The 14,001-nt window shown below is 43.9% G+C and overlaps 1 protein-coding gene across 1 annotated transcript in view; it reads right to left on the reverse strand.

Annotated features, from left to right (window-relative positions):
- The window catches only part of LOC108680273 (homeobox protein Nkx-6.1), a 57,412-nt gene that overhangs the window by 11,135 nt on the left and 32,276 nt on the right, over positions 1–14,001 (reverse strand). Inside the window, exons 4-6 of the mRNA XM_018169073.2 lie at positions 10,717–10,869; positions 10,392–10,446; positions 9,640–9,806 (exon numbers count right to left, since the gene is read on the reverse strand). Coding sequence (XP_018024562.1) covers positions 9,640–9,806; positions 10,392–10,446; positions 10,717–10,869 — 375 coding nt within the window. The remainder of the gene's footprint in view (positions 1–9,639; positions 9,807–10,391; positions 10,447–10,716; positions 10,870–14,001) is intronic.

Consider the following 14,001-nt stretch of genomic DNA (forward strand, 5'->3'; position numbering starts at 1 on the left):
GTGTATAGTCTGTGTGATGTGTATAGTCTGTGTGATGTGTATAGTCTGTGTGATGTGTATAGTCTGTGTGATGTGTATAGTCTGTGTGATGTGTATAGTCTGTGTGATGTGTATAGTCTGTGTGATGTGTATAGTCTGTGTGATGTGTATAGTCTGTGTGATGTGTATAGTCTGTGTGATGTGTATAGTCTGTGTGATGTGTATAGTCTGTGTGATGTGTATAGTCTGTGTGATGTGTATAGTCTGTGTGATGTGTATAGTCTGTGTGATGTGTATAGTCTGTGTGATGTGTATAGTCTGTGTGATGTGTATAGTCTGTGTGATGTGTATAGTCTGTGTGATGTGTATAGTCTGTGTGATGTGTATAGTCTGTGTGATGTGTATAGTCTGTGTGATGTGTATAGTCTGTGTGATGTGTATAGTCTGTGTGATGTGTATAGTCTGTGTAATTTTACCAATGTAGGATGTAGCCTACACCAGTACTTGCTGAATTTGATATGTATAGATGTGATTGCGTTAACATTTATTATCTATTAACTTGTTTATTATCTATTAACTAACTCTTGCTTTTTGATCGTCGATTGTTACGAGGTAAAGTTCAGATTATTTCTACTTTAACCTTAACTCAGTGGAGACCATCTTCTAAACTTCTACTACTAACCTGGTTAAATCTTGCTTTACTTCTACTTTATTACTTAATTTGTATTTGCGAGAATTTGATCATTATTATGCTTCACTTCGATTCGATTGAACTTGGCTTGATTGCATGCGCTAAATTATATTCAAGTTTTTGTACTATAAAAGTTTCATCGTTTTCGTTGTAATATTATTTCTAATCTTAGCAAAATAGAATAGTTTGTGATGCATCTGGTACGGCGTGCGTAGTCTGTGTGATATGTATAGTTGTATGATACGTGATCATACACGTAGTCTGTATATGATGTATAGTTGTATGGTGTGGCGTATGTGTTTTTGTTTAATGAATGCAGTCTGAATAGTTGTGGAGGATGTGTATTAATTCCTAGCCACGCATTTCATCAGGACCCCCTAGATCCCCTCCTCATAACTTGATTAAAATCCTCGGTGTTTATGGGGGTCACGAGCTCCTCCCGACCTGCATACAAATCTTGTATTACTGCTCTGTGTGAGTGCGGTGCTGTGTGGTGCTGTGTGGTGCTGTGTGGTGCCGTGATGTGCGGTGCAGTGCCGTGATGTGCTGTGTGGTGCCTGAGTATCAGCCACAATGTTGTATATTAATCGCTTTTTGTGCTCGTATTTAACACAAAAGAAGCTGCCGTTGTTTAGCAATAAATCAAAATACATCAAGCCACTTCTGGTCTCATTTCTATTTTATTATGTAATTTGTATATTATTATATTGTCATTACGGAATATCTATATTATTTTTATGGAATATCTATATATAGTATATTTAATATCATTTATATTATGTCATCATTGGGAAACAGCTTATTTTCAAATAACTATTTTCAATTTGGAAGAGAATATTTTTTTACTAATGGTGTAGATCGTCGATTTGTATTGAAGTATGAAAACTGTACAATCGTAGAGCAATAATATTGAAGTTTTCCGTTCCAATGAGGTTCTATCGAAATTATAACTAATATACTTATAAAAAATTTAGGTCAGCTAGCTGAATTTGTCAAGCTGAAGTCAATATTTTGCATGAACTGAAGTTGCTGAAAGACCAAAATGACGTCACTGAAACGTCGAACTGACGCTGCTGAAGCTCAAGAGACAGACGTCCATCACCACAAAATACGTCTGTTTGAGGCAGGTTCCACGCCAACATCCCATTCATTCAACCCGACATTCGGCAAGAAAAATTCGTGCGTCAAACATTCCACAAGTTGACAAAAAGTTGCGCCGAAGCAAAAACTTGTGATGTCTGCTGGAGTCAAAGTTTTGTGTGAGGGCAACTTTCTGACTGAGGGCTTGTCTTACGAGGGCAACTGTCCGATGAGGGGTTGTCTTACGAGGGCAACTGTCCGACGAGGGGTTGTCTTACGAGGGCAACTGTCCGACGAGAGGTTGTCTTACGAGGGCAACTGTCCGACGAGAGGTTGTCTTACGAGGGCAACTGTCCGACGAGGGGTTGTCTTACGAGAACAACTGTCCGATGAGGGATTGTCTCACGAGGGCAACTGTACGATGAGGAGTTGTCTTATAAGGGCGACTGTTTAATTAGAGGTTGTCTGACGAGGACGACTTTCCAATGTAAAATCATCATCACGTAATTACTTCCAAGAATTAAAGCTACGTAACTACATCCACAACCAGCACGACGAGCGACAACACCACTACCATCACCACATAATTACCACCACGAAATAGAAACACCATCAGAGACAGAAGCGGCAGCAGGCACCGGCATCTCGTCGAAGCAGTTTAGCTCTTCTGGCCGTGCTCTGGAAAGCCTGTTTAGCCTAACCCTCAGTCTTCAAATAAGGGGACTGCGACACGCGAGAATGAGGTCTATAGTGAGGGTATTTATGGGTGAGAGTATTGCACTGCCAGCTCGTGCCAAGCTAAAATAACTGCACATGAGATACAAGCTTCCTTCACAATCCGGTCTTGAGTGCAGAGCGTTGAAAAGGCGAAGGGAAGGCCAGGGAAGGGAAGTGAGGGCAGATGGGAGGTGCTTACTCTGAGAGTGAGGGGAGTTCAACGTCTAGAGAGAAAGGAAGATTTCCTTCGCTCGAGTGAGGGGAGGGACTTGTTCTGAAGGAAGGTGGCGGATCATATCCTTGGGCGGAAGGATTTTATAGAAGGATAGCAGCGACACGCTCAGGATGGATATTTTCTGCGGAAATTGGAGAATAAAAATCTTTCTTTGACGAGGTGGGAAATTTTATGTGAAGAAGAAGTAGTTTCAAGCAAGCAGGAAGTTCCAAAAATATAGGTACATAAGAGGAGGAGGATAGGAACTATAAGCATGTGAAGAATAATGCATACATAAAGAAGCAGGTTGTGGGTCCTTAAGAATAAAATGGAGACTTAGGGCAAGACAAATTCCCATTTTTGTCTTGACATACTGAGTTTCTTAACTTCATAGGGAGGTAACAAAGAAAAAATAGAAGTAAAAAGAATCCCTGTGAATGTCGAGGACCTCAGGCATTAGTTGTTTAATTTGGCTTCAGCGACTAGATCGTGGCTATTTTTATTGCAAGTCCGAGAAATCTTTTTCATTACATGTACGTACTTCACAGCAGAAACTCTGACACAAGTGCATTGTATAAGTACAGCAACAGCAGCAGCAGCAGCCCTGACACAAGTGCGTTGTAAGTACAGCAACAACAGCAGCAGCAGCCCAGACACAAGTGCGTTGTAAGTACAGCAACAACAGCAGCAGCAGCCCTGACACAAGTACGTTGTAAGTACAGCAACAACAGCAGCAGCCCTGACACAAGTGCGTTTCAAGTACAGTTGGCGGCGCAAGTTTGGTGAGCAGCGCACAAATGCGGCTTCTAAAGAGGCCTTAATCGAGCTCCTAATAGCCTGCGTGATTAAACCGCGGTTCTTGAGGCTGGGAAGGGCTTGGGGAGGGTGGGGAGGTGTCCTTAGTTCTGGGGCAACTTATGTATGTTTGATGAGGAGAGACAGCCGAAAGCGGTAAGGAGGTGGGGAGAACGGAATAAAAGAATCAAACAAGTTTCTTAATATGAGAAAATGAATCGACAAATAGAGAAAGAGAGAGACTACTTAGGAAATAGCAAAAGAAAAACATAAAATATTCGAGCAGAAATTTTAGTTATTACTGATAGAGCAACGCTCAGATGCCCTAATTCGAATTTTGTAAAAAAATTACTTCCGCGAAGTTTTTCGATGTAATTATTTGGCGTCAATTTTATTGCCTCTCCGCATTGTTCACGATTCGAATATCTCGTCAAATCTTAGAAGTCTTCATCGATATGCACCTACAGATTCAATCGGACAAAGATCGCTTTTTTACAATAAAAGTCTCATTATTACTTAAAGCTGATACCGGACAAATGACCGCATCAGAAAAGACATAAAACGCATCTAGCCAGCCGTACATCATCAGCATCTATGATGCATCATCAGCATAGATGATGATGCTGAGATGCGGGGTCCGTTAGGCATCACTGGAATGAGCATCAATTCGGTGATGAGACAAAATTGATTGCTGGTCAGGCAATCCGGACGCGAATCCAACACCACAAAAACCGACCGCAATCCCAGACCAGCAAGAAAAGATCCTGAGATCCTCTTGACTGATTGCCCTCACGTGGGGGAGAATCGATGCCGGACGACCTACGTCATGTGTAGATTGAAAGAGAATCGATGCCGGACGACCTACGTCATGTGTAGATTAAAAGAGAATCGATGCCGGACGACCAACGTCATGTGTAGATTGAAAGAGAATCGATGCCGGACGACCAACGTCATGTGTAGATTAAAAGAGAATCGATGCCGGACGACCAACGTCATGTGTAGATTGAAAGAGAATCGATGCCGGACGACCAACGTCATGTGTAGATTAAAAGAGAATCGATGCCGGACGACCAACGTCATGTGTAGATTGAAAGAGAATCGATGCCGGATGGCCTTCATCATGTGTAAATTGAGATAGGGAATCTATGCTTTGCGACCAACATCATGTCTAAGATCAAGCGTTTGCCATATAAATTCATTCATGCTCGAATACCTTCAGACAGTCCAACCTATTTTTGATATTACAATTAGGACGAATGTTTCGATTTTTGAAAGGGGGCAAACAATATATGAAGGGAGGTTTGATACGCAAAAACTTCGGATAATTTAAATAGAAGTCACATATTGTTGGAAGCGATTCCGCAGCAATTAAAATCTGACGTTATTAAAGCATTGTGTAGCCGGTGCGTGAAGTCGAATTTTAGGTGAAACCAAATTATCTCATGCACGGAAGTCTTGTGCCTGAAGCACACACACGAACACTCGAGGTTTGTTGGCTCGGAACTGTTAATTATTGGCGACAGCCAGCTGGGATATTCAGAGTTCCTGCATGTGTGTCCTTCAATTAAGGATGGCTCTTCTAATGAAGTTAACTGAACCAAACATTGCACAAGAACGCAGCTGCTGTCGTTGTTACTAGTCAGGATCACCAATACTAATACCCTCAATCAATAGGTACTGCAGCAGAAGTCAATACGCAGTCTAGCATCGGTGTGGGTACATAACGGCAACAGATGCCGGAGCAGCGGTGCCAGCAGCAGCGAAGAGACTCCCTCAGGATTATCCCTCTGTTTGGCTAGGCTGATGAAGGGCGTGCTTTGGAAGGCTAGCCAAGTAGACTCACTCCCTTGGTCGCTAAGATGGAGGGTAGGGTATGGCAAACGGCGCGAGTAGTATATCAAGTAGAAGTTACTCGACTTCGTTTAAACTGAACTGATGCCGACTGTTGTTATTTCTGGAAAGATGGGCAGCGTTTGGGAGTAAAAGTTCTATTGTAAGCGTCGTTTATTTGGGCTTTGTTGGATACGCGCAATTACAGAGCAACAGCGAGGGAGTTGGTACATTTTGGGATCCTGTGCGGGACGGGTACAGTGGTGGAAATATGCAGTGAGACGGTTACGATGATGGTACCGTGCAGTGAAACAGCATGGTCTTTGCGCACTGAATTTGATGCACTGTCTTCTACTATTTAGTGGGACGGTTAATGTGATGATGCCGTGCAGCGGGACAGTTACAGTGTTGGTACCGTGCAGTGAGATAGTAATACAGTGATGATGTCTGCAGTAGGACGGTTACAGTCGTGGCCGTTATCGCCATTTGGCTGCGCTGGGACGGCCGTCGCCTAATTGGACGGAGGGGAGCTGATGGCGGATGAATAAAAGGGCGGCAAACGCTCAGCCCTCGGCGAGCGAGGCGCACCGGCGTCCACGAGACGCGCGAGTTTTATTTTAGCCTCGATTTTTTAGATATGATTTTGCTCGGCTTTAGATTGCAACCCTTCCCCCTCCCCTCAGCCCCAAACGTTTCTGATGAAGACTAAGTTGTTGCCGGAGTAATGCAGAGAAATATTAATGTTATTAGGAAGACGATTTCTGTTGTCTGATCTAAAAGATAATCAAATTTAAGAATGGGCAGTTTGAGGCCCTGACCTCATACATGCGGGCGTTTTCTTATAGAAATACAGCGACTGAAATAGTCTGGCAGGATATAAACTAGGAAATATAGTAGCTGAGGGTGAGGCAGGTGAGAGGGAGGCAGATGAGAGGGAGGCAGGTGAGAGGGAGGCAGGTGAGAGGGAGGCAGGTGAGAGGGAGGCAGGTGAGAGGGAGGCAGGTGAGAGGTAGGCAGGTGAGAGGGAGGCAGGTGAGAGGGAGTGTGGTGTGGTGGCATGGTGGTATGGTGATGTTTGAGTGGCATGGTGTTGCTTGTGAGGAATGGTGGTGTTTGAGTGGTATGATGGTGTTTGAATGGTATGGTGATGCTTGAGTGTTATGGTAGTGTGTGATGGCACCCGACACTCATGCACGGTATCAATGGTATTCCTCGCGGCATCACCATATCACATATAATACCTTACGGTATTAATTATTCATTAATACCGTAAAATATAATTATACCGTTATTATATAATAATACCGTATATATTAATACCATATATTAATCCTCACAAATCCCCCAATTCCTCCCCAACGCCCCAGCCAGCCCCAGCCGCAGCTCATTCCTGCGCCGATTATAAGAGGAATCATTTGGCTGTGGCGGCCGCCATGTGGCGCCTCCCCTAGACAGCTTTTCTATCACAGATGTGGCATAGGCATTAGCATGGCAGCCTGATGGCGTGGCAAATGCCATTACATTTTTCATGCCACAAATACATATTAAAAATCGCGGCTGCAGTTTATGACGCTGGTTCTGCTGCTAGGAAAGATGCTGAACTTGGGCGAGAGAGAGCTTTTTTAACTTAACTTAATATTTAATTAATTAACCATCATTAATAAATAAATCTGAGTTTGCAATTCAGTAAACAATAGTTATGCAAATAGTAGATGGGTAGATCTCGGTAAAGCAGTTGTTCGTTAACTAAAAGTTCTCCTTTTGCGTTTTTTATTTCAAGATAAAATGAAGATATATGCGTTTAATAGAGATTCAAGTGTAGATTGTTTTCAGGTAATTAAGTTGATACTCTTCCAACACATACAAATTATTTCCATTTTGATCAACATACACTGTTTCATACTCATGCTCTTCCAATATACGGCAACATATGCCATTCTTTTTGCCGCCTGTACGGCGCTTATTGCTATACAGAAATTAATCTGGCTCATACAGACACCCTGTGTGGAGCCTATCATTTTTGTGAGTAATTCAGGGGGCGTGACTGAGTGACACGGCTTGGCAACACACAAACCAGGCCTATTGTGTAGGCCTACCCTCTGTGGTGCCGCACAGGCTGCGTCGCCGCAATTCTGCTTTATCAATAACGTGCCGCCCGCCGCTGCGATACAACATGATGTTTTTTTTCTGAATTTCAGTTGAACCATTTCTTCACTGGTTATCGCTGAACCATTTCTGAGCTGGTTATAGCTGAAACATTTCTGAGCTGGTTATAGCTGAACCATTTCTGAGCTGGTTATNTACAGCAACAACAGCAGCAGCAGCAGCCCTGACACAAGTGAGTTGTAAGTACAGCAACAACAGCAGCAGCCCTGACACAAGTGCGTTGTAAGTACAGAAACAACAGCAGCAGCCCTGACACAAGTGCGTTGTAAGTACAGCAACAACCTGTCTCTTATACACATCTAGATGTGTATAAGAGACAGTGTCAGGGCTGCTGCTGCTGTTGTTGCTGTACTTACAACGCACTTGTGTCAGGGCTGCTGCTGTTGTTGCTGTACTTACAACGCACTTGTGTGTCAGGGCCTGTCTCTTATACACATCTAGATGTGTATAAGAGACAGCAACACACTTGTGTCAGGGCTGCTGCTGCTGCTGTTGTTGCTCTGTCTCTTATACACATCTAGATGTGTATAAGAGACAGGGTTATACATGAACCATTTCTGCACTGGTTATAGATGAACCATTTCTGCACAGGTTATAAATGAACCATTTTTGCGCAAATTACAGCACGTTGTACCAGTCTGCTCTGCCTATAAGTGCATTTTTTCTGCTGCAATTCCTGAAGTTGTAGCGTATCTACTTCACCATTAAATCGTCTATCTCCGCTAGCAGCAGAGGCACCAATTGATTTTCAGGCAACAAAACCGCAATTTCTGCAGGAGCTTAGCAATGAGCAGGAGTCGGTATTTAAGACCTCGACGCCATCGTTCAGGACGGCCTGGTCTGGGGAACGCGCGTTTGATCAACATAATTGTTGATCATCGCAGACCTCGTTTGTCTTGCAGGATAATTTTGACTTTTTTTGAAGGGGGGGTAGGGAAGAAGAAGGAGGGAGGGGAATTGAGAGAGATGCGCAGAGTTAGAGATGGGGAAAGGGGAGTTTGGGGAGGCTGGAGGTGAGGGCGTGGGGCAGGGCGAGGGATTTGCGCCCATAAATATGCAGATCGTCTCTCCGGCCGACATAATTGAGGGCTAAAGTTAAGCTGCACGCCCCACTCCGAGGGGAGAGGAGTGAGCGTAGAGAGTGGCGGGGGGGAGTCTATTGCCGGGGTGAGTGCCCCACATGGAAAAGGGGAAAGGGGTAAGGGGGCCTACGTAAATGGGATGATGTGGTGAGTCCAAATAATGGGCGAGGGGTGAGACTGTATATAGTGAGGGCTGAGGGTTGTTGTTGAACTGGGCTAGAGGTATTATTGCGCTGCTCTACCCTCACTTTATATAACACTACTAACCTCTCCTAAACCCCACATCACTACCCTCACCTCATCACCCCATCACTACCCTCACCTCATCACCCCATCACTACCCTCACATCATCACCACATCACTACCCTCACCACATCACCACATCACTACCCTCACATCATCACCCCATCACTACCCTCACCACATCACCCCCATCACTACCCTCACCTCATCACCCCATCACTACCCTCACCTCATCACCCCATCACTACCCTCATCACATCACCACATCACTACCCTCACCACATCACCACATCACTACCCTCACATCATCACCACATCACTACCCTCACCACATCACCACATCTCTACCCTCACCACATTACCACATCACTACCCTCACTACATCACTACTCTCACCTCATCACCCCATCACTACCCTCATCACATCACCACATCACTACCCTCACCACATCACCACATCACTACCCTCACATCATCACCACATTACTACCCTCACATCATCACCACATCACTACCCTCACCACATCACCACATCTCTACCCTCATCACATCACCACATCACTACCCTCATCACATCACCACATCACTACCCTCACATCATCGCCACATCACTACCCTCACCACATCACCACATCTCTACCCTCACCACATCACCCCATCACTACCCTCACCCCATCACCACATCACTACCCTCACCTCATCACCCCATCACTACCCTCACCACATCACCTGCCCTCTCAGGTCCCGCCAGGTACTTGGTTTGCTCAAAGGTTTTCTCGAGGGCAAAGATCTGCCCTCACCTCATCACCACATCACATCATCACCACATCACTACCCTCACCTTGACTTGTGACTCGGTCATGCCGAGGGCATACGCCAGTTTTGCCCTCTCAGGTCCCGCCAGGTACTTGGTTTGCTCAAAGGTTTTCTCGAGGGCAAAGATCTGCTGGCCGCTGAACGTGGGACGCGTGTGCTTCTTCTTACCGTCGCGGTCGCTCGGTGGCATGCCTGGACAGGTGAGAGATAATCATTTAAAATATATTTTTTGCGGTTCATTTATATATATTTATATTTTCAGGGTCCATTTAAATAAAAATATTTCTCAGTGTCCATTAAAATGTAGAATTCTTAAGTTTTTTAGATTGTTGAGCGTTATGAAGCAATATATTACCTTCGACACTGAGATTTTGTTCACAGTTTTGGGAATGAACACGGGTTTTTACTATATTTAATTAAAATTTAAGTATTAATAATATTTTTTAAGGATTTAAGTTTTCAAATATTACATATTTAATAGTAAAGAGATATATTATTTGTATCGCTAAATGATATAATCTAAAAAATATAATAAAATCATGTATAATATAAAACTAATATACAATTTATAATATTAACTTGGTTATTAGATTTCTATATTGTTAATATTATCTATTGAAAGTTCTATCAATATTTTATAATACTATCATTTTATTTGTATAATTTATTAATTATGAACTTCAATTATTGAAAATAACTAGAAAAGTCTGCTAGCTTTCAGATAGATTTTGGCAACGCAAGAGCCATCATTGCAAAGAATATATCAAAGAATATCACTCGATTTTTGTCGCGATTCTTTAGATTTTTTGTCCACATCATCGCGGGAAAATTTCTGCAACAAGAAACTGTTATAGTAAAGAGAAAAGTGGTAGTTTATCAGTCAGGGTATCAGTCATAAAGTGGTAGTTTATCAGTCAGGGTATCAGTCATAAAGTGGTAGTTTATCAGTCAGGGTATCAGTCATAAAGTGGTAGTATATCAGTCAGGGTAATTTGTTTCTCATGGACATGCATCACGCAGCGCATTTGTTTACCCCCAACGTCACCCTAAACGATCCCATTTTTGCGGATGCTATCTTTTCCATGTAATTATGCAGACATACACGTGACTGCGTGTAGCAGGAGTGTGGCTGCGTGTAGCGGGAGTGTGACTGCGTGTAGCGAGAGTGTGACTGCGTGTAGCGGGAGTGTGGCTGCGTGTAGCGGGAGTGTGGCTGCGAGTAGCGGGAGTGTGGCTGCGTGTAGCGGGAGTGCGGCTGCGTGTAGCGGGAGTGTGTTAGCGGGAGTGTGGCTCCGTGTAGCGAGAGTGTGACTGCGTGTAGCGGGAGTGTGACTGCGTGTAGCGGGAGTGTGACTGCGTGTAGCGGGAGTGTGACTGCGTGTAGCGGGAGTGTGGCTCCGTGTAGCGAGAGTGTGACTGCGTGTAGCGAGAGTATGAATGCGTCCAGCGGAAGTGTAACTTCTTATAGCGGGAGTTTGTCTCTCGTAAAGAATAAAACCTTTTACTGGCAATCAAACGTGTGTAGTCAAGTATAAATTTTCAAACCAGAGTTGAATGGCTCTTTAAATTAAACGCTTCATTAATAATTTGTTGATAAATTTCATAGTTTTAATTATCTAAAAACTTTAATTATTGTCCTAAGTCACGTAACCGCAGCCGCGAAACCACAAAACCACTGAAACACTCGTTTTATTTTATGCCTTGCATCATTTAATATTACGTCTTGTTCAATTATATTTAAGGTCTTATTTACTTTTAATTTACGTCATGTACAGCATCACGTTCCGTCTTGTTTAGTCTTACTTAACGTCATATTTCCTTTTTATTTGATGTCATGTTTCATTATATTTTACTACATTTCATATTTACTTCTAATTTTAAATCATGTTTCATTTTATTTTACGTTATATTTCTTTTCAGTTTCCGCTATGCTTCGTTGTATTTTACATCACATTTAATTGTTTCCAATTGCATCGCGTCTGCCGTAGGAACTCGATTCGCTTCGCTATTAAATGCCGGTAAAATATTCAGGTTTTCCGTTGTCAGGCGCCAGTTCATGCTGCACCAGATCCAATTTACTGGAGTTTTGCGTGCAGCGCAAACACACAAATTCAGTCTCTTTTAATAAGACCGGTTTGCGTAGGTCAATAAAATATCCATTGGTTACTTCTATTATTGGTTTACACGAATTTATTAAATGCTGCGATGCCCTGGCACCGAAGCAAGTTTTATGTTATGTTTCGCGCGATCAACGGATCTGGGAAATTCAAGCTCAATATTAGATGCATTCATGATTTCATACAGAATTATTTTGCTGAAGCTGCGTAAATTTTGACGAAAATTTTATCAATATACAAAAATTTTGTGTTGGTTTATGTTTGAGTAACTGAGTAAAGAAACGTAATAAAAATCCACTCTGTTTTAAGCGCACCAAGACCGTCTCCACTATACGATCACCGTATCCACGGTATAAACACTGCATCCACGTTACCAACACCGTTACTATCCATGATACCAACACCGTTAGTATCCACGATATCAACACCGTTAGTATCCACGATATCAACACCGTTAGTATCCACGGTAACAACACCGTATCCACAATACCAGCACCGTATCCACGTTACAAACACCGTTGGTATCCACGATACCAGAGTAGTTTCCATGCTATACCAACGCTCAGATCAGTTCTGGTCCAATTTTCTTGATGAGAACAAATCAGCCAAACGTCGCACCGCGGTGGGTGAATGAAATTCGTCCCGATTTGGCACAGTTTTTGGACGATATTAGGAGATGCAAACTGTGTTCATGCTGTGTGAGGGTCGCAGTCTGTGTGAGGGTCGCAGTCTGTGTGAGGGCCGCAGTGTAACGCAGTTTCCCCTCGCAGAACAATGATTGATACGAGCCCTCGGCCCGATTTCGACACTTGTTCGGGGCGGATGCGGTGCCTGCCGCGGCATTTGCATACCGCGCGTGCAGTTTGCTTGTGAATCGTCGTGTACATGTCACGGATTTACGTGACTCAGTTAGTGGAGCAGTTAGTGGGGCAGTTAGTGGAGCAGTTAGTGGGGCAGTTAGTAGGGCAGTTAATATAGCGGGTAGAAGAGTATATTATAGGTCGCGACATTCTTATTTTAGGAAATTTCTCTATTATTTTACTTGGTAGTTAGCATATTCGAAACTTTATAGTTTCTCTTTTCGCAATGTTATTTTCAAATACCTTGTTAGAGACACTATGTACTTTTAGGGCATTGTTCTCATTGATGGATGGTAGTGGCTTTCCTGTTAACTTCGAATGTTCTTCCTCTTACTTAGGGATGTTCTCCTTGTTACATCGGAATGTTCCATCTGTTACCTAGGAATGTTGCCTCGGTTACCTCGGAATGTTCTCCCTCTTACCATGGAATGGTCCAACTGTTACCTAGGAATGTTCCCTCTGTTACCCCGGAATGTTCCAACTGTTACCTAGTGATGTTCCCTCTGTTACCTCGGAATGTTCTCACAGTTACCTAGGAATGTTCTCATCGTAATGTTCCCTCTTTTACCATGTGCGATGTTCATGTTTAAGATGTTCCACCCTGTATGCCGGGATGTAGAGAGTCACGCGTCGTCTTATCTGCGTCACGTGTGTTGGTGTCTCGCGCACCACGCGCCACGTGACCCCAGCACGTGGCCTTGTTTGTGGCAATTGCACGCGCCGCCACAAACTTGTTAGTATAACGGTTTTAATACGTGATACACGCGCTGTGTGTACAGATGCGATACGTGGACACATGCACTGTGTGAATACACGCGATGTGTGGTTGAGACGACTGGACAATAGGTTGAGAAAGATCCCGGATTGTCAAGGGCAACTACCCTCAGCAAGTGACGAGCAACATCATCTTGCATCAGCTGGCCCAAAAGAGGGCAAATAGACGGAACACGTCCAATGTTACATCCGGGACCGAGGGCGGGGTGACCTGCCTAGTGACGACTCGAAGACGGAGGACGACGAAGGCGGCGCATCAGCATGACTGGGGACTAGGAAGTCCCGAACTCATCATAAGGTCATAAGGTGTTTAAACATGTGATTCATGAACACACGTGATGCCCTACAGTTACAAAGGAGGGGGCGGTGGCCCTCCAATTACGAGGTGGAGGGGAGTTTTTTCCGGCGAGCCCCAGGCGGGCGGAGCGCGCGATTTAATGACAGGATTGTTTCAAATCTTCTGCGATGAAGGGGAGCCTTCGTGTGGTGAAGGGGAGCCTTCGTGTGGTGAAGTAGAGCCTTCATGCGGTGAAGGGGAGCCTTTATGCGGTGAAGGGGAGCCTTCATGCGGTGTAGGTGATTCTTCAGGCGGTGAAGGGGAGCCTTCATGCGGTGAGGGTATCATTCATGCGGTGA

Source organism: Hyalella azteca, unplaced genomic scaffold (genome assembly GCF_000764305.2).
Source record: "Hyalella azteca isolate HAZT.00-mixed unplaced genomic scaffold, Hazt_2.0.2 contig12591, whole genome shotgun sequence".
NCBI classification, from domain to species: Eukaryota; Metazoa; Arthropoda; class Malacostraca; order Amphipoda; family Hyalellidae; genus Hyalella; species Hyalella azteca.